Source organism: Spermophilus citellus (assembly GCF_964194105.1).
Source record: "Spermophilus citellus genome assembly, chromosome: 15".
In the NCBI taxonomy this organism is placed as follows: Eukaryota; Metazoa; Chordata; class Mammalia; order Rodentia; family Sciuridae; genus Spermophilus; species Spermophilus citellus.
The window spans coordinates 70,594,220-70,618,279 of NC_138195.1; the positions used below are offsets into that span (position 1 = coordinate 70,594,220).

The window sequence follows — 24,060 nt, forward strand, 5'->3', positions numbered from 1 at the left end:
CAGCTTATAGTTGCCACTCTTCTCCCAACTCTTAACTTTGGGAATAAATATAAGTGAGTCTATAATAAAATCTACTCCCCATTCCCTGCAGGGAGATAACTCTCACCTTCCCTTTTCATCTGAGGTGGTAGGGGAATATTTTTAGGACTGACTGGTCCTAGAGCAGATGGAAGTGAACCTTGGCCTGGGGTCAGTTACTCATCCTGGGGTATCTTCTTGGAGGTGGGGTTGATACTAGCTCCTGTTCCCTGAGTCCTTCTGTGAGGTCCCAGGATCAATGATGCCAAGTGCTTTTAAGGATTCTTGATCTTTACAACCATCCCTGCCAAGTGGACATGTTATGCCCATTCTGTCTTTATTTTCTTGCAGTACTGGGGATGGAACACAGGGTGTTCTACCAATGAGCTACATCTCCAGCCCTTTTTATTTTAAGATAATGTCTTGCTACATTGTAGAGGCTGGTTGGGACTTGCAATCCTCCTGCCTCAGCTTCCTGAGTAGCTGGGATTACAGGTATATGCCACCAAACCTGGTTTGTTATGCCCATTCTTAGCAAAAACACAGGTTTAGAGATATTAAGAAAGTTGCCCATAGCAAACTGTTATTCATGCTGAGGTCTGTGACTCTGAAAACACTGTCCTGTATTTCTCACCTGCCAGCCAAACTTCAGGTCACTTTTCTGGTCCTTTTGACATTCCAGGGCACCTCCTTCCTGTCTTTTTACAGACCAGCAAAACTGACAGGTCCACAAGTGTACACAAATCTTTCACTAGCTCTGCTTCCTGATGATCATGTCCTGATGGGCTTTCCTCCACCACACCCTTCTGCCATTTTGTTCTGCCTCATTCTTGGACCCAGAGCAATGAAGTCAGCTGTCTATGAACTTAGACTTCTAAACTATGAGCCTTAAATCCAAAATAAAACTTTTCCTCCTCTAAAACAAACAAACTTTCACTAACATCACTAAGGAGTTTCCAAATTTTAAGAGTCTTTTTTTTTTCTTCCCCTTAGGTGTTTCTGGGGACTGAAACCAGAACCTTGTGCATCCTGGGCAAGCAATCTACCACTGAGCCCTTTTTTAATCTTTAAATTTTGAGACAGGGTCTTGCTAAGTTGCTCAGGCTGATCTTTAACTTGTGATTCTCCTGCCTTAGCCTCCTCAGTAGCTGGAATCACAGTATGCACCACCACACTGGGTCTAAACTTGAGGGTATTATATTCTGCATGTAAGCAAAAATTCCCTTTCTTGATTGAATATGGGATAACAGATGACCGGTTTCAATTCCATCCCATTCTGCCAATCAGACCAGCACGTCCCACCAAGCCTGCTGGATCCCTGGGTCAACTCTGGAAGGCTCTTTGTATAGTTAAGCTTTGGCCTTAGGGAATTCCCTTGAAAAGTCTTGGACTTTACTGAAGAATTTTATGTATGTAGGATAAACCCATTTGAGGAGTGAAGTGCAGGAATCTCTTACAAATCTGGTAAGAATGTTTTATAACAGAATTATCTGTGCTGTACAGGTAATGCTAAACTGAATCAGAGGGAAAATTAACAGGGCACCAGTGGGTTGGTTAGGAAGGAGTGCTTTCCTGTTGTCTATCCTTCCCAGTTCCACACCAGTTTCTCAAATACAACAAAAGTTAGCGACAGGGCACTTCACAGGCTCTCAAGGGACAAATCCTAGCCAGGTATACTCTCCAAATTGCTTCTATATACTTATATGGAATTTCCCTCAGAAATCAGCATTTGAGCAGAGACAGCAATTTTTCATTGGAAAGCTACTTTGTTCCAGTCTTAGTTGGGCCTCCCCTCTTCCAGTGATCAGACTTCGAGAATCTTCTCTGGGAAACAGGTGTCCTTGGCCTTCCCTCTCCAGTCTTTCTCCCTTAGTCTAGCTCTGCTTCAAAGCCTCTACCCTGCCTATTATTAAGTCCAGAAAGACCACAACCCTCCCTACCCATGTTCTAAGGGAAAATAATAGCTTGAGTCCCGGAGCCTTGGCCCAGCCTGGCCGTAGGGAGAGGGTCAAGTGAGCAAGCACATCCTTACTCTTTCCCTGATCACTGGGACTAATGAGACAGGCCGGCATCCTAAGGACAGGTGGTTAAGGCCAGCTTCAGCTCCGTCCTGTGGGGTTGTGCTAGTCAGACTTCGCTTAGTCCGGTGCCCTACGTGTGGAACAAAGCCCCTTTCCCCACCAATTAAGTCGGCCAGCTTGGAGCTCCTCCCTCAGGGCAATTCAGTCTCGGTTAAGCCACGCCTCCTGGACGTAGACACGTCCGGACAAGGGCCCGCCTCCAGCTGTGGCTGCTGTCACTCAAAGCTAGGCTCAGTTCCGCTTCCTTTTCGTTTCCTGCGCAACGGCTTTTTCCCCCCTAGAGGCAAGTCCAGCTCACAATCCCGAGTCTGAGCCTGGAACTTGCGACTCGGGTCTGGTTCCCCGCTGACCTCAGTCCTGGACAGTTAAATCCGCCGAATTCTTCTCTTTCCTTTCCCGTTTCAAAACCCACCATCTTCCCAGCGCTCGCCCTTTGACTTCCTGCCGTGACACCCGCGGGGTTTTCGAGGAGTCACGCGAGGCCTCTCCTGCCCAAGCCCGGATTTTTTTTCCCCGCCGCGTTCCAGGCTATTGGCTCTAACTCCCGCGCCAGCCTCTTGCTCCTCCTTCTCTTCACCTTTGCTCCCAGCAGTCAGGAAACGTGTACTGAATCCTGTTCACCGTGGCTCTGTGCCTGCACTGTGAAATGGGTCGCTGGGTGAACAGAGTGGCTGCCTTCTCACCTGTAGAGACGCAGCCGGTGCCTGGCGAGTATTGGGGCACTTCTTCCAGTTCTTGTTCGTTAATATGCACGTTGCCATGATCTCTGGGCCTGATGTGGGGACGACCTTTTGCTATAAATTATGGAGAAATCTTGGCCTGGCCGGATCATTCTGTTCCTGGAGTGCCCCCTTCTCTTTTTCCTTTATTCACAACATTTTCCTCTTTGGGGGTCCTCTGAGCTCCAGTACCCACCCAGACTGCAGAGGACAATGGCAGAACCGGCTCCAGGCCTGGGTGCTTCTAGCTTGTCTTCCAATCTTCTCAGACTAGCTAGATTTTGCAACTGTTAAAACTACTGGGCAACATGGGAGGAACCGTTCCTACCTAGCTTGGCTACACACACAACCCTACCCACACCCAACACGTCCAGTAGAAAAATAACCCCCATACCTAACAGGCACGAGGAAGCTCCTTCAGAGTAAAGTGCTTGCCTGTGGAACAGAAGTTTACTATGTTGATCTATAAATTAACCACCTATATTATTTTCCTTCTGACTGAACCCCCCACCCCCGCCAGTCACCAGCAAATCTTCACTCAATTGGCAATTGACAGTTTTTTTTTTTTTTTTTTTTAATTTCCCAGAAGGAGTAGTCCTGGTGTTTGTTTTGTGATGCTGGGAGTTGACCCAGGGCCTGGGGCATACTAAGCAAGCACTCTGCCACTGAGCTACACCCTCAGCCCTGTTTTGTTTTGTACTGGGAATTGAACCCAGGTGCTGCTTTACAACATTGAGCTTCATCTCCAGCCCTTTTTTTTCCTTTCTTTCTTTTTTTTTTTTTTTTTTTTTTTGAGACGGGGGTCTGGCTAAGTTGCTGAGACTGTCCTGGAACTTGCAATTCTCCTGCCTCAGCAGATTTGAGTTTTAAAGTTATTTTGTTGAAAGCAATAGAGAATGATTGTGGCTAGCATCAATAAATAGGGGGATATATTGAAAGGGATTGGTTATAACTCTCATAAGCAGAGATGGTGCTAACAACCTTGGAAAGATCAGGAAGCCAGGTAGCTCTGCTACCTCAGCAGCTGGAGTTTATGGGCACTGCCATTCAGATGACAGCTTCCACCAGCTCCTATCTAGTTCCAAAAATCAGTACAATTTAGATCAGTTGTCTATCTCTTGGTGGTGGCCAGAGATCAGGGTCAAGTTGAAAGGACATTGGACATCATTCCTTCAGGTTCACCTCTGAGGTTGGAACTGTTCCTAAAGAAGGGCAACACTTATGAGCTGGTTATCACCTTAATTGGCATTTACTACAATATATGTTATTATTGGTCCTATACAGATGTTTCTCTCCAGCTTAAATGAAAATCCCCTCCCCCAGAGAAGTCCCCATGTCTTGTTTTTGTTTTTTGTGGTACTAGGAATTGAACTTGGGGCCTCACCCTCACTTATGCCAGGCAAGCATGCTACTATTGAGTTGTAGCCTCAGGCCTCACTTTTTTTTTTTTTTAACTCTGATTCAAACATATAAACCTAAGAATTACCATCCTGGCCAGGTGTGGTGGCACATGCCTGTAAACCCAGTGGCTCAGGAGGCTGAGACAGAAGGATAGCAAGTTCAAAGTCAGCCTCAGCTACTTAATGAGGCCCTAAGCAACTTAACAAGACCCTGTCTCAATATTTTTAAAAAAGGGCAGGGTGGAGTTGGGGAGTAGCTCAGTAGTTGAGTGCCCCTGGGTCAATCCCTGTTACCCTCCAAATACACACACACACACACACACACACACACACACACATATCCATCTTAATCACTTTAAGTGTACAGTTCAGTAGTGTTAAGCATATGTTCACATTGTCCTGAGATTCCAGAATTTTTTCATCTTGCAAACTTAAAACCCACAGGGCTGGGGATGTGGCTCAAGTGGTAGTGCGCTCACCTGGCATGTGCAGGGCACTGGGTTCGATCCTCAGCACCACATAAAAATAAAAAATAAAGATGTTGTGTCCACCGGAAAAAAACTAATAAATAAATTTATATTAAAAAAACTTAAAACCCACATGAAACTACAGCTTATATCTTCACTTTTATATGTCCCAGCATCTACAATAGTGCCTGATCTACAGTAAATACTCAATATTTGTTTGTTGAATAAATGAATGTGGAATCCCAAAGTACCCTAAACCCCACTCCTATGTTTATCCTAGGTTAAGATCACTAAGGCATTTCAACAAACCTAAAAAACATGACACATCCACAAGAGAAACAATGGCTTAGACCTTTAGTGGTTTTCAGCCTGGAGGGTAGAGGAGCATGACTCTCCTCCCAGAGGTATATAAGAATCTTATGGGGATCTTGGCTTGAAAAGTCCCCTGAGCAATGTAAAACTTGTCTCAAGATATGACAGCCAAGAGGAGGATGACCCTCCCTCTTACGTCTCTCCAGAAGACAGCATGAAGTGTATAGTACGTGTAACAAGAGCCACTCTCTCCCAGCCAGTTTATCTGTTTTCTTGCATGTGCCAATCCTTTTTCCTTTGGCAAATTTCCTTTGGCAATTCCCTGTGGGGCTGATTCACCCTCTATTTTGCAGCTTCTTGGGGCCTCACTTCACTCTTGCTAGGTGAGTGCTCTACGCTGAGCCACAACCCCATCCCCTATTTTTTTTTTTCCTTTTTGAGATGGCATCTCACTTGCTGTTTTCCAGGGTTCAAGCAGTCCTCCTGTCTCAGTCTCTTCAGTAGCTGGAAATATAGGTGTGCTACCACACCCAGTTAAATATTTCTTTTGACCTAGGATGCTGTGGAGAGGGAAAAAATACCAAGAAACTAAGTGTTCCATGAATGTAAAAAAATTGGGAACTTCTGTTGTAAATGAATGAAGGAAGAAATGAAAGAATGAAATAATATCATTGGGGTTGTATTTAGGTCTCAGATCTGTAAACTCACAGCATACCGAGCCTCGGTAGGAGATTTTCTTTTACTGGATTCTTCTTTTCATTTTGTAGTGCTGGGGATGAACTCAGGGCCTCACTGCGAGCTAGGCAAGCACTGTACACCCCCAGCCTTTTACTGGATTCCTAATTCCTTTTGGGAACTTCTAACCTTATTTCAGTGATTCAGAGTTGCTCACAATGTGAACAGAAGGTATTAGGGAGCCCCCAGAGACTTGCATGGTGGTTGGAATGGTGATGGAGATTTAGAAATCAGAGCTTCACTGGCCAGGCCAGCTCAGGCGGTCAGAAGCAAAGGAGGCCCCTAATCTGCGTATCCCTCTGGGTTGCACCAGGTAGACCTAGTTTCCTTGGCCAACCTGATCCACAGAGCGGTTCCAGGCTGCGCCTCGTGGAGGCCACACGGGATCTGTGGAACGGAAGAGATGCTATTCTCCCAGTCATTGGAAATCTGGGACCTTTGAACGCCCCCATCAGGAGAAGGGAGAAGGTGTGTGCCATTGGGGCCTCTCGCAAGGCCACAGCCTTCCCTCCATTCTCATTGGTATCCTCAAGTGACTAGCAGACGCTGTTGCCGCGGGTCCCTAACTCCCTGGCTCATACATTAAAGATGCGAGGCGCCGGACTGCGGTGCCACAAACATGAAGACAAATTTTTAATCCCAAGTAAGAAGATGCCGGGAGATGGGGGGCGCAGGAGAAAAATGAATTAGGTTTTTATTATGTGTTTTATTATGCTGTAATTGAACAGGATTAGGTGAGAACACAATATATTTCTGATGCGGCGGGATGCGGAATGGGGCGAGAGAGAGGCTGACAGCAAGCCAGAGACAGCAAAGCCGGCAGAGAAGCCTGGGCTCCAGCACTAGGCGAGTCCCAGGGGAGGGCCGAGGAGCGGCTGCCTTCAGCTGGGTGGGCCCAGCCCCCAAATCCAGGGCAGTTTGGGTCAGGATGGGGGAGGGGGTGTTAACTGCAATGAGTCTCGCTGGCATATGATAAAAGAGATACTAGATTGGGAGTTGGAGGGCCGGGGAACTCACAAACCTGTCTCTGAAGGGAAACTGAGCCATGGAGGGGTTAGGGATGCGGCTCTGAAAAGACTGGACCCTCTGAATCACTGGGATCTGAAGGCCCAGGAATTCACACTTGCTTGTAACACCGCTCCCCAACACATGTTGGGTCAAGCCTTGCAGGTCATTTTTCTTCTGCATCCCCCATCTCCTGGTATCTTTTTGCTCAGGATTAAAAATTTGTCTTCATGTTTTTGGCGCCGCAGTTTCGGCACCTCAGCATCTTTAATAGATGAGCCAGGGAGTCAGGGACCTGCCGGTTCTGCGGAGTTTCGGTGCGCCCACTTAGTGCCCGGTCCTTGCTATTGTAGGGCGACCCGGATCTCAGATCCTTCTCCAAATCCCAACTGATCCCTGTCACCTCTGAAAAAATCCATATCTGCACGGTCTACTCAACATTCTTTCCCCGCCACCAGCACTGAGACCCAGAAGGCCTCCTCAGGTAAATTGAGGCCAACTGAGTATCAGAGTTGTGCTGTCTGAGCGGGGGGTGGGGGGGGGTGGACGAACCATCCTTTCACCTGGAACCGCCTCCCTCCCGGTGAGATCCTCTACGTCCGCCCCAGCTCGTACAGCTTCATTAAGGGCTTCCGCCAGCTCTGTGTCTCACCTGCTGCAGCGCCCTGGCGCTCCGCAGGGGACCGGCTCCTGGCGGTGATGAAGAGGCCCATTAGCCGCTTCTACCTTTAGGGCGGACTGGGCCGCTCCCCCCACTTCCCAATTAGGATGTGAGAAACCGTCAACCAAGATTAATAGTTGCCCGGCTCCGGGGCAGGGAGATGAGCCCAGATTCTGGGGCGGCGCTGCTAGCTCAGCGCAGGCCAACCCGCGCGGGTCCAAGAGCACCACCTGCCTCCACTATCCTTCCACTCCGCCTCCTTTTCGCCTGCCCCCAACTCCTCCCGCCCCACTCCTCCTGCTCTTCAGAGACTCCCAATTGAACCCAACAATGGGCTCACTAGTGTCAGGATTGCCTGCTGAGTCTTCAACCTAGGCGTGCTCCAAAGCAAGGCAGGTTCTTGGCGTGTGAGGGAAGAAGGCGCACGATCTCCAGTGGATACTCTCTCTTCCAGCTTTCCCACGGACTTGATATAGGGATTTCCGAACTTAGATCATGAGCTGACCAATGTTTTCTTGACATCCTCGCACCACCCCCGAAGTCAGTTTCTTTTATCACCACTCATTACACCTTGGCATAGGTTTTAGTATATGTACCCATATGCCGTTTACCTTTATTTGTGCGATTATATGATTGATGTCTGTCTCCCCGACTAAGCTGGGAGTTTTGGGGCGGGGGAGGACCATGGTTTTGCTCACCACGCCTCTGGTGCGCATTTAGTAATTGTGTGCTGAATGAATGAGTAGGCAACAGGCTTGCTCCCTGTATGTTTATTGTAACATCTGCTTCCTGTGCAAGTCCCCTGCCCCAACACTCTAGGAGCACCTGCACTCTTTCTTCTACTCATATTACAATTGTAACTTAATAATTATTTCTGTGATTATCAGTTCCATGTCTTCTCCCCCTGGAGACCACAGTGTTCTGGAGGGCAGACTCCGGGGCACACATAGATGCTTCCCCAAATGCCTGCCATTAGGAAACTACTTAGGCACTTTGAGAGATTATGGCATCTGAGGGCTCAGGATCCTTCTGGCTCTTCCAATCCTATTCTTCTGAGGATTTTGTGGCCTGGAGACACCAAGAGACTTGCCTGAGTTTAACAGACATCTAGAAGCAAAGCCAGGATGAAAACAACTTTCCTTTCTGACATACTGTAATCTGTCTACAAATGTCACACCATCTGGGACCCAGAGAAAGCCCTTTGTGAATTCTGAATGTCAGCCTTGGGGAGCCTGCAGGGTGGCTCCAGGTATCTCCCTTTCTTTGGTGATGATGGTGATCAGAACTAAGTCTTTCCCCCTCCCTCTTGGGTTAGGTGTTTGGGGCCCAGAGATGTCCTATACCCTGTGTATAGGAGAAAATACTTTCCATTATCTTTGGCCTTACCATGGTTGCCCTATAGTCCCAACTACTGGGAAGCTGAAGCAGGAAGATTGGTTGAGCCCAGGTTGGAGGCTAGCCTGGGCAATATAGGAAAAGCCTGTTAGATAGATAGATAGATAGATAGATAGATAGATAGATAGATAGATATCAAGCTCAACTGTGGTTTCTTTACCTTGGATGTAAAACTAGGGGAGTCCCTCTGTCCAACCCTGGAGTTATGTGAACTGTCTCCAGTCTCCCTCCACCCCGGCAGCACTAGTGGAAAATACGGGGGTGGATTTGGGACCAGAAGCTAAAGAGAGTAAGGGAACTCAAGAGAAAGTGCTAGGACAGAGTAGGGACAAGGACCCTTCTCTACCTCTTCACACCCCTGGTGTCACCTCTCTAGAAGCCACTCACTCTAGGGAGGCGGAGCGAGAATGGCTTTGGGTATGGGGGGAAAGATCGATACATCACTAGATTTTGATGACCTCAGGCTTTCACCTTGCAGATAATGGGGTGAGCGGCGGTAAACTCTCCCCGACAGAGCGGGCTCCCCCGGCCTTAATGAGATAATCAATACTTGTTCTCGGCTTAATTTCCATCTAATTGCTCTTTAACGACGCCGGATAATGGGCCGCCTCCTGTGAGGAGGGAGCTGGCTGGGAATCCGACCCGCCCCGGACTCCCGCCTTTCCTCCCCCGGGCGGGGTGCCCTCGCGCAGGTGGGAAGGGGGCGCACAGAGCTCGCCAGGGTGGCTGGCACTTCTTCCGTGGGTCTCCCTGCCCTCTCCGCCACCGGCCTACGGAGCTCTTGGCCTCCACCGGAGGGCGCTCCAGGTCTTTTGATGTGGGATCCTGGCTAAGGATCCCAGTTTTGGCCTCGGAGCCACGCACCGCTGGACAAGCCTTTTCCTCTTTTCCCTTCCCACTTCAAAGAAATTCACAGGATGGTAGCCCCGGGGCCTTAGGTAAGGCCTTAGATTCTGTGTTTCTGCGTCTAAGGAAGGCCCAAAGACTATATTTTCCCTTGCAAGGTGGTTGGGCTGCCTCCTACAAGTAACCTGGCAGGTCACCAGGATCACTCAAGCAAGGAAGGGAGGTGAGTAAGAATGAAAAGGGGTAGGCCCCTTGATTCAGACTCCTACTGCCCGCCTCCACCCAGAGAGGGCCACCTGATTTCCATTAACACCACCCGGCCTGCCACACGCACTCCAACCACCACAACCAGGAAGACTTCTGTCAACCTCAGTAGCTCAGACTTTAGGTACAACTTCTCTCACTTCCCACCTGCTGTCTCAGCGCAAGGAGCTGCTGGAGGCTCTTTCCAAGGCCTTCCAAACATTCTAGACTTCCAGGGAATTGACCCCTTACTTCATTTCTATTATCTCCTCCCCCACCCACCTCCTCTGGGGATAGAACCTACATTCTAGGCAAGGGCTTTACCCCTGAGCTACATCATCCCCCACCCACACCCCCACCCCCACCCTTTTTGGGGCTGGGATTGAACCCAGGGACATTTTACACTAAGCAAAAACATCCCCAGACTTTTTTTTTTTTTTTTTTTTTTTTTTGAGACAGGGTCTTCTTGCTAAACTTCCCAGGCTGGCCTTGAACTTGTGATCCTTTTGCCTTAGTCTCCTCAGTGGCTTGAGTGGCTTGGAATACAAGTGAGTGCCACCATACCTAGTTTCTTGTCTTCTGTTGATGCCAACCCTGTAGCACTTTGGCCTCAGATGTTCCTAAATGCTGTGACCTACGATATTGCACACAAGCTTCCCACCTCCTAATCCTCTGCCATACAGGCACATACTGACACTGCCCTGCACGTCTACAGCTTGGCTACTGAATGTGGAGTAATGGTTTTGGCTCCAACTGCAATGAAGTTAGGCTGACAAAGATATGATACTACTGTCAGGATAGTGTCATGGTTAGAATCGTGTCTTGAACCTAGGCAGCTCCAGGTTCAAATCTTAGCTCCGTTGATAAGCCTTGATGAGTGTGACAATGGACAAACTTGTCTAGAGATCTGAACCTCACTTAATAAGGTTAACACTCCTACCTTGTTTTGTAAGTCTGAAACAAGCTAACATATGTAAATTGCTTGCTATGGTGCCTGGCACAGCATGGCCATTTGATAAATAGTAACTCTTATTATTATTGTGTATTAGAGCTGAAGAACTATTCAGGAATATGAATTCTAAGACTACAGGGGCAGGTAAGAATTTTAAATGATGGAAACAGACCAGGTACAGACTGTGGCAGTTTACAGAAGATCACACCTATCCAAAACAACACCCAATACTTACCTTTGGTTATTGTTGGATGGAACCAATTCCCCATTTGTGTTTATTTTCAAAATAATCTGACAGCACTAGAGCTTAGATGTTAGCTCTGATATCTGCACTAGCTGGAAGTTCTTCATAAGACCCCTCAAACATCCTGACCTCCCAGGGAACTGACTTGCCTTAACCTCCTTCTCCCAGTTCATCTCCTTTGTCTGTCTATCTTTTTCTTTTTGGTAATGACGATGGAACCCAGGACCTCCTACATGCTAGGCAAGCCCCTTTAATGCTGAACTACATCTCCAGCCCTTCTTATCTTTTCTTTTTATTATTTATTATTTATTTATTTATTTTTAGTTGTAGTTGGACACAATACCTTTGTTTTATTTATTTATTTTTATGTGGTGCTGAGGATTCAACCCAGGGCCTCGCATATGCTAGGTGAGTGCTTTACCGCTGGGCCACAACCCCAGCCCTCTTTTCTTTTTGTGTGTGTGGGGGTACTGGGAATTGAACTCAGGGGCACTCCACTGAGCCACATCCCCAGCCCTATTTTGTATTTTATTTAGAGATGGGGTTCTCACTGAGTTTTCTTATCTTTTTTTTTTTTAAAACAGATGCAACATATTTTATACCTTTGTTTTTTTAATATTTAGTTTTTTAGTTGTAGTTGGACATAATAGCTTTACTCTATTAATTTATATGGTGCTGAGGATCGAACCCAGGGCCTCGCATATGCTAGATGAGCACTCTACCACTGAGCCACAACCCCAGCCTCCTTTATTTTATTTATTCATTTTTTACATGGTACAGTGGATTGAACACCCAGTGCCTCACACTTGCTAGGCAAGTGCTCTACCACTGAGCCACAACCATAGCCCCTTCTTATCTTTTCTTGATGCCAACCCTGAAGCACTTTGGCCTCATTGGATGAGACTTGCTCCTGAGTTAGTGGCATTTCTAGTCTGCTCTGCATGACAGCCAAGAGCTTACTCTAGGGGCCAGAGATCTCCCTCAGGCAGAAATCCATGAGATTGTGATTGCATGGGAACTGTCTGCAAGCATACTTCTGTGTGAGCTGATGGTAAGTAGGTGTCGTGGTCCAAGGTGACTACTCCTTGGCCAAATAATTAATTTCTACTGAATGTCTCACCTAAGCAGAGTCATCAGAAGATTTCTCTGAGATTTCATATATTGATGCTTTTTCTGGAGCCAAAAGTATGATGCAGGCTGCAGCCTTTTATGGTCTTCTTTCCTGGATGGAGAAGAAAATATCAGAAGTGGATTAATTAGTTTGGATATTTTAGAGTGATGTTTGGGGGAAAGATCTGGGCAGGAAATAAAAATCTGAGAATCTAGTGGAAGGAATATGAGATCCTGTAGAGGTGTCAATAGAAAGTTATCTAATTGGCCTCACCAAAAGAAAACGGTCTTTAAGTAAAAAGTGTATGTAAGGTGAGACAAGATCTTTTTTTCTGAGTATGCCACAGTGAAAAGTGGATGTGGTAGCGCATGCCTGGAATCCCAACAATTGGCTAGGCAGCCTAAGTGGGAAGGATCACAAGTTCAAGGCCAGTAGGGGAAACTGAGTGAGACCCTGACTCAAGAATAAAATTAAAAAGGACTGGAGATAGAGCTCAGTGGTAGTGCACTCCTGGGATCTAGGTACAAAAAAAAAGGACTTTGACTTTGACTAATAGTGCTAGAATTGGAATTATACCTTTGCCCAGTTTCCCCAACAGGTAAATTCATAGTATGCAAATGTATGTGGTTAGCTACAACAACTTGCAGCCTTTCCATCATTGACCTTTGATAATAATAATTTTAAAAGGAACCATATATTAAATGACATTATATTTAGTATTGCTGATTCTACTAGCCTTTCTGTTGACATCAGCTTTAGTCTGTCACACCAAAAATGATCATTTATTCAATCCATAGTTATACCTGTCATAAAACTGAACTACATAGACATACACTGTCTATGTAAAAATGTAATGTAAAAACTGGTGAAATCTAGCCAAGCCTAGTGGCACAGGCCTGTAACCCCAGCTACTCTGGGAACTGTGGCAAGAGGATCACAAGTTTGAGTCCAGCCTGGACTACTTAGCAAGACCCTGTCTGAAAAATAAAATTAAAAAGGACTAGAGATAGAGCTCAGTGGTAGAGTGCTTACCTAGCATGTGTAAGGCCTTGGATTTAATTCCCAGTACCAGAGGAAAGCAAAACCAAAAGTGACCTAGTGAAATCTTAATAAGGTCCATAGTTAAGTTAATAGTATTTTAGTAATGTCAACTCCCTGGTTTTGATAATTATGCTATGGTTATACAAAATGTTATTATTGGCTAGGCAGGATAAAGGGTATATGGGAACTTTCTCTTATTTTTGCAACTTCTATACAAGTTAAACTAAAATTATTTCATGATTAATTCTTTTTTAATCCAAGGGAGTAAATCTTTTCAGAACCAGCCATCTTTATTTGTTCTAGTTATACATGACAGTAGAATGAATTTTGACACATCATATATAGATGGGGTATATATAACTTCTCATTCTTCTGGTTGTACATGATATAGAGTTATACTGGTTGCTAATCATATGTCCAGTATGTGTATATATATGTCTGATATGTATATATGTATGTGTGTGTGTATATAGTAATAATTTCAATTCATTCCTACCCCCATATCCACTTCCCTCCAAGAACTACGCATTTTATGCCTAAAATTAAGAAGACTGACAATACCAAATGTTAACAGTGATCAGGCACTTTGGGGAACTCTCATTAACTGCTGGTGACTGTAAATGGATACAGTGACTTTGGAAAAAGGGTTTGGTAATATCTATTAGTGTTGAAAGTACACATATCACACAAAGCAGTAGTTTTTACTCCTAGGCATGTCCCAATTTATATGTTAAAACCAGGTAAAATTATAGAATTTGAAATGATTGTCTAGCTGGGCATGATGATGCACACCTGCAATCCCAGCTACTCAGGAGGCTGAGTCAGGAAGAAGTCAAATTCAAGGCCAGCATGGGCAACTTATTGAGACTTGCTGCAAATTTAAGTATATATATATATATATATATATATATATATATATATATATATATTTATATATATATACTTTAAGTATATATATATACATATATATACACACACACACATACACACACACACACACACACAAATAAAAAGTGTTGGGGATGTTGTTCAGTGGTAGAATGCCCCTGGATTCACTCCCTGGTATTGAGAGAGATATAAGATGATAGATAGATAGATAAATAGATAGACAGACAGACAGATAGATGAAGGAAAGAAGGAAGCAAGGAGGGAAGGAAGGAAGGAGGCTATCTGTTTTCTAGGGAGAAAAGGAGAGATAATGATGGAGATGACAGGGTGGAGGCTTCAGGAAGTGTTAGCAATCTATTATTTCTTAACTTGAATAAGGATCCCATGATTGTTCATTTTGTACTAATTAAATAAAATATATGTCTCTATTTTGTGCTTATTTCTGCTTGTCTGTTATACTTCCTGATGAGAAAAGTTAAAAAACAAAAAAAGAGAAGAAATGTAGAATGCTCTATACATCCCTTCTAAGTTTATCCTTATAAAAATTGGTTATCAAGGGGCTGGGGTTGTGGGGTTGTGGCTTAGTGGTAGAGTGCTCGCTTAGCGTGCATGGGGCACTGGGTTCAATCCTCAGCACCACATAAAAATAAAATAAAGATATTGTGTCCGCCTAAAACTAAAAAATAAACTAAAAAAATTGGTTATCAGGTTGGATGGAGCCATGATCTCCATCTCAAAGATGGATGAGATCCTACTGATAGGATATGGGGAGGTATAAGTTCCTTTTTTTCAGGAAGAAAGGTAAACTGAAGTAATTATTAGCCTGATTTCTGTCTAGATGTCTTAATGTTCATTCAACTTGCCTTAATGCCTAGGTATTCCAGAGTCAGATCCTGGCCATTCTAGCCTTCATTTTGTAACATTACTTTTAATTGAATTATAATGTTTACTTCCTATTTTGCTATCCCAACTTTCTATGCTATTTATCTCAACATTCTAATTTACCTAAAAATGTAGCCTCTGCTTTTTTATTATGAAAAATTTTGCAAAATAAATGGTAGTGAGCCTTACACTCAACTTTATTTTGCAGCCTCATTCCCAAATTTAGTGTTTATTGATGATATACACTACATATATTTCACAGTTATATGTAACTGTGATATGTAACAGATCCATATGATTCTCTTAATCTTGTTTTCCGATACATATTTCTCACTCTGAGTTCACCTATTTGTCATAGTAGGTAGCTACAAAATATTTCATCTTAATTGTCTATGTTGAGTCCTTTTTTATTTATCTGATTCAAATATTCATGGGAAGCACAGTTCCTCTGTATCTATATCTAAGGACCATTCATTTCACTTCTTCCTCAGTTGCAACTCCACTACTTTACCAACTATGTTAAAAAAGAGTTCATAAAGTAAAGGTTAGAATGTGTGGGTCCTCCATTTCTTACCAAGTTATAGACTGACTCTTATTGTTGTTTCATCTTATGTTGTTCAATTATCTATAGCCCTTTTTATTATATTTATTTCATGGGTCAGTCATTGAAAGTGAAAATATGATAATCTGATTCCTAGCTATGATTCAAATGGAAAGCAAACTACAATCTATGCCTCATTCCTTTTTAAGCACAAGCATCTGCAGGAAAGTGGGGAGATGAAGCAAGAGCATCTACTCAACAAATTTTAACTTCACTTTGTTCATCTGAATCTGGCCTCCCTCATGTAAACGCAAAAGATGCTGCCACCTGGCTTCTCTCATTGCAGTGCTCATATCGTGTAGAGAATTCTTTTCTTCTGGCCCAACAGCAATAACCTGGACCGTCAACAGTTCCAAAGTATGAATATGAAAAAATCTTTGACTATTTACGATGTACAAAGGTATTATTGTTTTGGAGCAGATGTTACTGAATGTTTTGGAGCCTTAATGGATAAAATACCAAATGCTGAAGATCTGGTAACCCATTCGAACAACTTTCTTCTAAAATATTTTTACTTTGTTTCATTTCTGGGGATTGACCTAGGGTGCTCTACCAGTGAATTAAATGCACCAGCAATTTTTTTTTATTTTATTGTTGGTTGTTCAAAACATTACATAGTTCTTAATATACCATATTTCACAGATTGATTCAAGTGGGTTATGAACTCCCATTTTTACCCCGTATACAGATTGCTGTGTCACATCAGTTACATTTCCATTGATTTACAAATTGCCTTTCTAGTGACTGATGTATTCTGCTGTCTATCCCATTCTCCACTGTCCCCTCACCCCTCCCCTCCCCTCCCCTCCCCTTCTCTCTCTCCATCCCCTCTACTATAAATCGTTTCTTCCACTTATATAATTTTTCTCCTACTCCTCCTTTCCTCTTATATGTAATTGTGTATAACCCTGAGGCTCACTTTCCAATTCCATGCAATTTCCCTTAACTCTCACTTTCCCTCCCGCCTATCATCCCTGTTTAATGTTATTCTTCTTCTCCAGCTCTTCGTCTCTATCCTGTCCTTGGTTACTCCCCTTATATCAAAGAAGACATTTGACATTTGTTTTTTAAGGATTGGCTAGCTTCACTTAGCATAATCTGCTCTAATGCCATCCATTTCCCTCCAAATTCTATGATTTTGTCATTTCTTATTGCAGAGTAATACTCCATTGTGTATAAATGCCACATTTTTTAATCCATTCATCTATTGAAGGGCTTCTAGGTTGGTTCCACAATCTTGCTATCGTGAATTGTGCTGCTATGAACATCGATATAGCAGTGTCCCTGTAGCATGCTCTTGTTAGGTCTTTAGGGAATAGACCGAGAAGGGGAATAGCTGGGTCAAATGGTGGTTCCATTCCCAGCTTTCCAAGAAATCTCCATACTGCTTTCCAAATTGGCTGCACCATTTTGCAGTCCCACCAACAATGAACAAGTGTACCCATTTTCCCGCATCCTCGCCAGCACTTGTTGTTGTTGGACTTCTTAATGGCTGCCAATCTTACTGGAGTGAGATGGTATCTTAGGGTGGTTTTGATTTGCATTTCTCTGAGCACCAACAATTTTTACTTACTTTGAGACCGGGTCTCGCAAAGTTGCCGAGGCTGGCCTCGAATTTGCGATTATCCTGCCTCAGCCTTCTGAGTGGCTAAAATTACAGGAGTGACTCTTAAAGCGGTCCCACTATACAGTCAACATCTTTGTTGCCTGCCTTATGAACCTTCATATTCTTGTCATGAGCTTAAAACCCACCAGAGGGCGCTCGTTCCCTGTAGATCTAGACTTTCATCAGCGACTCAGAAAATCCAGGTTAAACTTGATTTTAACATTCAGGAAGTCTTTCACTCTTAATCCACAAATATTTGCTGAGAATTTATCATGCTGCTAGTTTCTCATGATGCAGTGGTGTGTTAGGCACGATCCCTATTACTAGAGACTTAGACTGGAGCAAACACTGCTACGATAAAATGGGATAAGAGTTTCTGGATTCATGAAATTTGTTGTTTTGACGTTAGCCCCAACCCTATAGCAATTCATTCAGAGATCCTAGAGTGCTTCTGCTCTGTATCCGGGGCAACTATCTCCGCCCCTAAGGTGTTTGGTCGGGCATAAGTCGGGACCTCCCCTTATGCGGCTACAGTCGGCTACGCAGGACCCCTTCTGTCGCCTTTTCTAGCGATTCTTTGCAGTTCGCTTCTGCCCCCATATCAATACTTCAATTGCCTTCCAGGCCAAGTACAAGGAATAACCTACAATTATCAGTGATAGATGGCGCCGCCCATTCTCTTTCACTTTAAAACCCGCGGGCTTTTCCTGTTTGGAATTGCTAAATTTACCGTCCTGATTCTCGCGACAGTTCCTAAACCTCGCGAGAAGTTCGCTTTTCGTCCCTCTAAGAGTTTGAGACCCTGTTGGCGGTGTACTTCTCGATATTACACCTCGTCAGAATATCTAATAATCGTTTGCACGGCTTGGGAGCCCCCTAAGAGAAAGGCGTGGTCGAGTTCAGATGATCTCTCGAAGGCAGAGAACTTGGGTTTCCTCCAAGGCTCACTCCGGGGCGCACAGCGCCTGCGCGGCAGATCCGCTGGGTGGACCCCCGCTGCTGCGAGGCAAAGGCTGTGGCGGCCTGGCCTGCGGGGCTGATCCTGACTAGATGCCGCCCCTTCCCTGGCAGCAAACCGCGATTTCCGACCCTATAAACTTTACTGCCGCGAGGCTTCAGAAAGCCTCTCGGTGTAGGCAGGGGCGGGGTCTGGCTGACCTGCGTGGGGTGGGCGGGCTTCCAAGGGTGCTCTCTTCCCCGCCCCCAGCCCAAAGTGCCACGGTGGCGCTGGTGGCGGCCGCGAGACTCAGTGCCTGTGGGCCAGTCTCGCAACGATAACCCGTAATCCGGACTGGGAGCTACACCCGCTGGGGAGGCGCCCAGCCCGCCTCTCCCCGCAGCAGCTAGTTAGCTCCGACCTCTAATCACCCCTCTCATCCCTGGACTGAAGCACCTGCCGGAAGTGGGTAGGGAGGAGGCCAGTTGTAGGAAGTCAAAAGTAAACGCCAAGAGCGGTCCGTGCCTGAGTGCAGAAACTGGGTAGGCAAGGCTACGCTACGACCACCTCCGGGAAAGCCAGCCCAAGGCTGCGGGGAGACGATGTTGGCTTACCCTGCCTTCTAGGTGCACCCAGACATCGACGTGAAATGCCTTGGCACCAGAGCAGCTGCTCTAACCACCCCCTGGGACTGTAAACTCAGATGGGACAGGACCAAGACGTTAAGCCAAACTTTGAACTTCCCATCCATCCTTCTACCCCCACTCCCAGTCTCCAGCTCTCACACTCTTCCTTCTTTCCAGCTTCGGTGTCTAGTTACAGCTCTTCTGCTCTCTCTTTGTGGCTTTGGACCAGGCTGGAAGGAAATGGCCCGGGACGGTCCCGTGCGGCTGCATAAAATTGGCAGCTTCAGAATCAGGGGGAAGGAGGGTACGCGACATCGAGGGGCGGGGAAAAGGGGTGGAGGAGCTGCTTTTCGAATCCAAGCCCTTGGGCTCTCGGAAATCTTCTGGCTTCAGGCGGGAGCAGAGGTGGCAGGTGGGCCCAGCGGACTGTGCACCTCTACTGTTTCCACCTCCTGCTCTTTCCGACTGGATTCACCAAGCTGCTCCTGAGGGCCTAGTCCGGGACAATAGGTGAGTCCCTTAGCCCCTGGCCACACGCGAGGGGCATCCCTCCCCTTCCCAACCCCTTTAATAGCTTCTTACATCTGGAGCTGGCCGTTCTCATCCATTTCTGGAACAAGGAGCTGCAGAGTTGGGTGGTATATGGAAGTGGTGCTGGTGGTGTTTGTGGGTGTGTGCGCGCATGTGAGCCCTTTTATCTCCCATCATCTCTCCTTTCCTGATTCCCCAGGCCCCAAGAGCAACCCGATCAATTGCAACCGGCATAACTGGATAACCGCTAGGGATTATTAGACATCTGTTAGGGAACTCCAAGGTAGCAGGGAAAAGGATATTGCTAGGATCAAGCTTTGGTATAAGGAACAGTGAGGCTAGTCTTTACGCATAGGCATTGTTTCCAACTTCTTGACCTAGCTTTCCTCTCTAGCAGGGTGCCACCAACGCTCTGATGCCCCGAGTGCTCACAGGGCTTCCAGCTAAGCATGCTGCAGTTGCCTTGGCGCTGCCCCTTCTACTGCTACTGCTGGTGGGGTGGATGCCACCACCGATCAGCGCAAGGCCGTCCCCAGGCCCGGATTACCTGCGGCGCGGCTGGCTGCGGTTGCTAGCGGAGGGCGAGGGCTGCGCTCCCTGCCGGCTAGAAGAATGCGTCACGCCTCGGGGCTGCCTGGCGGGCAGGGTGCACGACGCGTGCGGCTGCTGTTGGGAATGCGCCAACCTCGAGGGCCAGCTCTGCGACCTGGACCCCAGTGCTCATTTCTATGGGCGCTGCGGCGAACAGCTTGAGTGCCGGCTGGACACAGGCGGCGACCTGAGCCATGGAGAGGTGCCGGAGCCGCTCTGTGCCTGTCGCTCGCAACGCCCGCTCTGCGGTTCCGACGGCCGTACCTACGCCCAGATCTGCCGCCTGCAGGAGGCAGCCCGCGCTCGGCCCGACACTAACCTCACTGTGGCGCATCCAGGGCCCTGCGAAGCCGGTACGCACGGCCCAGGACCCTATCCCCGGGATTGGGAATTCTTCCAGGCACTGCTTCCCGAGCCCCGACGGCATTGGTCTCTGGCCGGTGGGGAGAAAAAGATGAGGCCCAGGAGGCCCCCAGTCTAGTGTTAGACCCTGCTCTGGTAACCGGGCTTCAGGCGGTTGCCTTAAGGTGCGGGTCCTGAGCTTTGTTGGCAGCTTTGCATACTGAGCTGCCTGAAATCCTCAGACCCAACCGGCAGGGAGGGAGGAAGCACGTAGTCAATAACTGGTTCAAAATTAAAAAGACCCCCAGACTTTTCCTAGGCCTCTGGAGCTTAGACAGCTAAACAGAGATTCGATCAGTTTCTTTGTTCTTATTTGTTATTGTTTTGTTTTGTTTTTTGAGGGGGTGGGTACGCAGTACCGGAATTTCTTTGGGAAGAATCTTAAAGCACTCTGTTAACCAAACTCCCTGCCTCTTTCCTTTCTCCTGCGAATAGGGATTAATGAAGGGGGGTGGGGAATCATTTCTCAGCTTTCCCTCTAGTCACCCTGGGGACTGGGGCCATTCAAGCTTTTAGTTTTCTTAGGCGGCTTCAGCAACTTTCGCTTCCTAAGCCACTACTGGTTCTGGCTTGGCTGGGCTGCTGGCAAAACAAACACAATAGTGGGGGGGTCCCAACAATTTCCTCAGCCTCCAGGAGGCTGCTTGGTTTCAGGTTCTCCCACATTAGCCCAGGTTCCCCGCTGGTCCTCTTCCCCCTTTAGTCCCCCTTCCCAGATGGAGGGAGGGTTGCTCTTCAGGCCTTTGAGAAGGGACTGGTTACAAGAGAGGGAAGGGGAGAGGGTGGTATTAGTTACAAGCACAGTAGGAAAGGGGCCCAGCAGAGTGCAATGAGGACTAGGGAGTAGTCCTGGACTGAGTGCCTGAAAGCCAAGATGTAGGTCTGTGTACTTGTTTGTGCAATTTGTACAGTGCTCTGTGTGTATATGTGTGCATGTCCATCTTTATTCTGCATCTGCACCCTCATATGTACCTGTATCTACATTTGTATGTATCTGTGTATACATGCCATGTTTTATTTGTGGACGTGTATTTGGTTCAGCATATATTGTGTTCCTTAAAATACATGTCCACAAGAATTGGTATATTGTGTCCTTGCTGGGCAAGATACACCATCCTGTTCTCAGGCCTCCCACCTTCACCCCCTAGAGCCTCAGATCGTGTTGCAGCCATATGACATTTGGAATGTGACGGGGCAGGATGTGATCTTTGGCTGTGAGGTGTTTGCCTATCCCATGGCCTCCATTGAGTGGAGGAAGGACGGCTTGGACATCCAGCTGCCAGGCGATGACCCCCACATCTCTGTACAGGTAGGGGCAGGGAGCAGAGGTTTCCCTCAAGCATCCTAGACCTCTCTAGAATGACCTTGCTGACTTTGCCTCTGCTCTAGTTTAGGGGTGGACCGCAGAGATTTGAGGTGACCAGCTGGCTGCAGATCCAAGCTGTGCGTCCCAGTGATGAGGGTACCTATCGCTGCCTTGCCCGAAATGCCCTGGGTGAGGTTGAGGCTCCTGCTACCCTGACAGTGCTCACACCAGGTATGGAGGGCGGGTGGCTGTGGGAGGCTGAGCTCTGACGGTTGAATGGTGTTGGATTAGGACCCTCAAATGTGTATAATAATCCACATGTGTATGTTTATGTGGGTGCACACAAGCATGGTCTTCCCATAGACTGATCTTTGTGCATCAGCAGCCTCTCCCCTGTTCTCTCTCCTTTGTCCACATGTGTGTTTGCAGATCAGCTGAACTCTACAGGCATTCCCCAGCTGCGATCACTGAACCTGGCTCCAGAGGTGGCTGAGAGTGAAGAGAATGAGGATTACTACTAGGTCCAGAGCTCTGGCCTATGGGGGTGGATGAGTGGGTATAGTATTCATTCCTGCTTGAGAAGACCTGGAAGAGACCTGAAAAGGGCGAGCGAGCAGAGAGCATACATGAAATAGCTGCAGATACCAGAATCCTCTTTCCACCAGACTTCCCTCCATCCCTGCTAAGCCAGTTTCTCCTAACTGCCTTTTCCCACAGACCCTGGTTCCTGCAGTTGTTTTCCGTGTTCCCAACCTTTGCCTAGCCTCAATTTATTCTCCCTCAAAACTCATATTCCATCCAGACATGGTGGTGCATACCTATAATCCCAGCCAATAGGGAATCTGAGCAGAAGGATCACAAGTTCAAAGACAGCCCTAGCAACTTAGCAAGGCTCTGACTCAGTGGTTAAGTACCCCTGGGTTCAACCCCTGGTACCAAAACAAAACAAAACCCTCACATTCCAGAAGTTTTCCCTCTCACCCAGATATTAACTGTAGTTCTTTTTTGTTGTTCACCATCTGTTGTACAAGAGAGCACACAAACATGGTTTAGTTCAGTGCAGTAAAAGGGGTAGGGCCAGCTCCAAATCTTGTATATTCTGTTGTGGACAAAGCCTACCTAGCACAGGATTAGGCACAATAGGCAACAATAAAGATTTATAAACCAAAGTACACAGCTACAGACAGTTTTTGCAGATGTGCACTTGAAGACCAGATACCCCTGGGAGGCCTTTCATGCTAATGGGACTCTGGCTTCCAGAGCTGTGTATCCTGCTCTCTAAGCACATGCCTGCCAGATGAGAGAAAGCTTGAGCTCTGGCCTACCCTGTCCTCTAGGGAAGGAACCTGAAGCTTCTGGTTAGTGGGAGGATATCCCTTCATTGGGGCTGGTGTAGAAATAGGTTATTTGTTCTTCTGTTCATCTTACTCTGGTTTCCTCTCTGGCAGAGTGGGGAACCAGGTCTATGCGGGTGGGACCCCAATATGAAAGCATAAACTAGACAGAGGAGAGGAGAAGTGGGGCCACCAGCTTCCACAGGAATCTATCCATTTTACTGCTGAACTCAGAGCCATGGTAAGCCTATTTCTAACTGCCCCAATTACAACCTATCTGACTTCAAATCTGTCACAGAACTGCACTCTGACTTCCCAAATCTCTTGCTCACATTCTCCTCACATACCCCAGGGACACTGGGGAAGTTATTGAATGATTGAAGTAGGGAATGGAAGCTTAACTCAGTAAAGACAAGATGCTTTGTGTGTGTGGATGGGGAGGGCCTCTAAGCTTCCGGCTACGCCCTAGCTGGCGCCACAACGGGAGGGACCACTTTTGGCTCAGCGTCTCTGGGGCCCATCGCAGGGAGCAGGGAGCCTTGTCTCTAGGGAGAGGCTTGATCCAGAACCCCAGCCCCAGGGCTTGGCTACCTTTCCACGTCTACCCTCTACTCTTTCTTCTGCCTCCGCCTTGTTGTGGGCCCCCAAGTTAGAAAATGGTTTTTATTTCTGAATCTTTGCTGGAGCCTGGCAGCTCCTGGAGTCTCTCAGGACCACACGGGGTAAGGGAGGGGCTGGGTACTTGGGGCGAATTCCGAGGCAACTACAAAGCAGGAGTCCGGTTGTGAGGGGTGGGGGGAAAGCGCTCATTCTATGTGGGGACCAGAGGAAGGTCGGCTCCTCACTGTAAGAGGGGACATGTGTCTGGGTCCCTGAGCCAGCCAGGAAATCCCCTTCTAGGCTGTTCTTCGTCCAGCTGGACTCAAGGCGCCCCCTGAAGGCCCAGGGGTCGGACAGCGTCCACCTGCAGAGCTGAGACTCCTAGCCGAGAGCCCCACCTGACCCAACATGGTCACGTGGGACCTGGGGATTCTGTATCCTCAATAGCGTTTGCAGAGTTTGTAGGTTTCAGGAGTAGCCTCCTTGTAGCCTCGGTTTCCCCCTCTGCCGCCCTGCTGGCTGGTGC

The 24,060-nt window shown here is 47.0% G+C and overlaps 1 protein-coding gene across 2 annotated transcripts; it reads left to right on the forward strand.

Moving 5' to 3' along the window:
• Positions 1-19,087: 19,087 nt before the first annotated feature.
• KAZALD1 (Kazal type serine peptidase inhibitor domain 1) lies at positions 19,088-23,557 on the forward strand. 2 transcript variants are annotated; one of them, XM_081267704.1, is made up of 5 exons: positions 19,088-19,280; positions 19,696-20,245; positions 21,443-21,603; positions 21,684-21,831; positions 22,030-23,557. In XM_081267704.1, exons 2-5 carry the CDS (start codon positions 19,717-19,719, stop codon positions 22,119-22,121), a joined length of 930 nt encoding a protein of 309 aa, XP_081123830.1. In that variant the 5' UTR covers positions 19,088-19,280; positions 19,696-19,716; the 3' UTR covers positions 22,122-23,557. The 2 variants fall into 2 exon arrangements, with proteins under 2 accessions (XP_081123830.1, XP_081123831.1); XM_081267705.1 differs by having other exon boundaries at positions 19,699-20,245.
• The last annotated feature ends 503 nt before the right edge of the window (positions 23,558-24,060 follow it).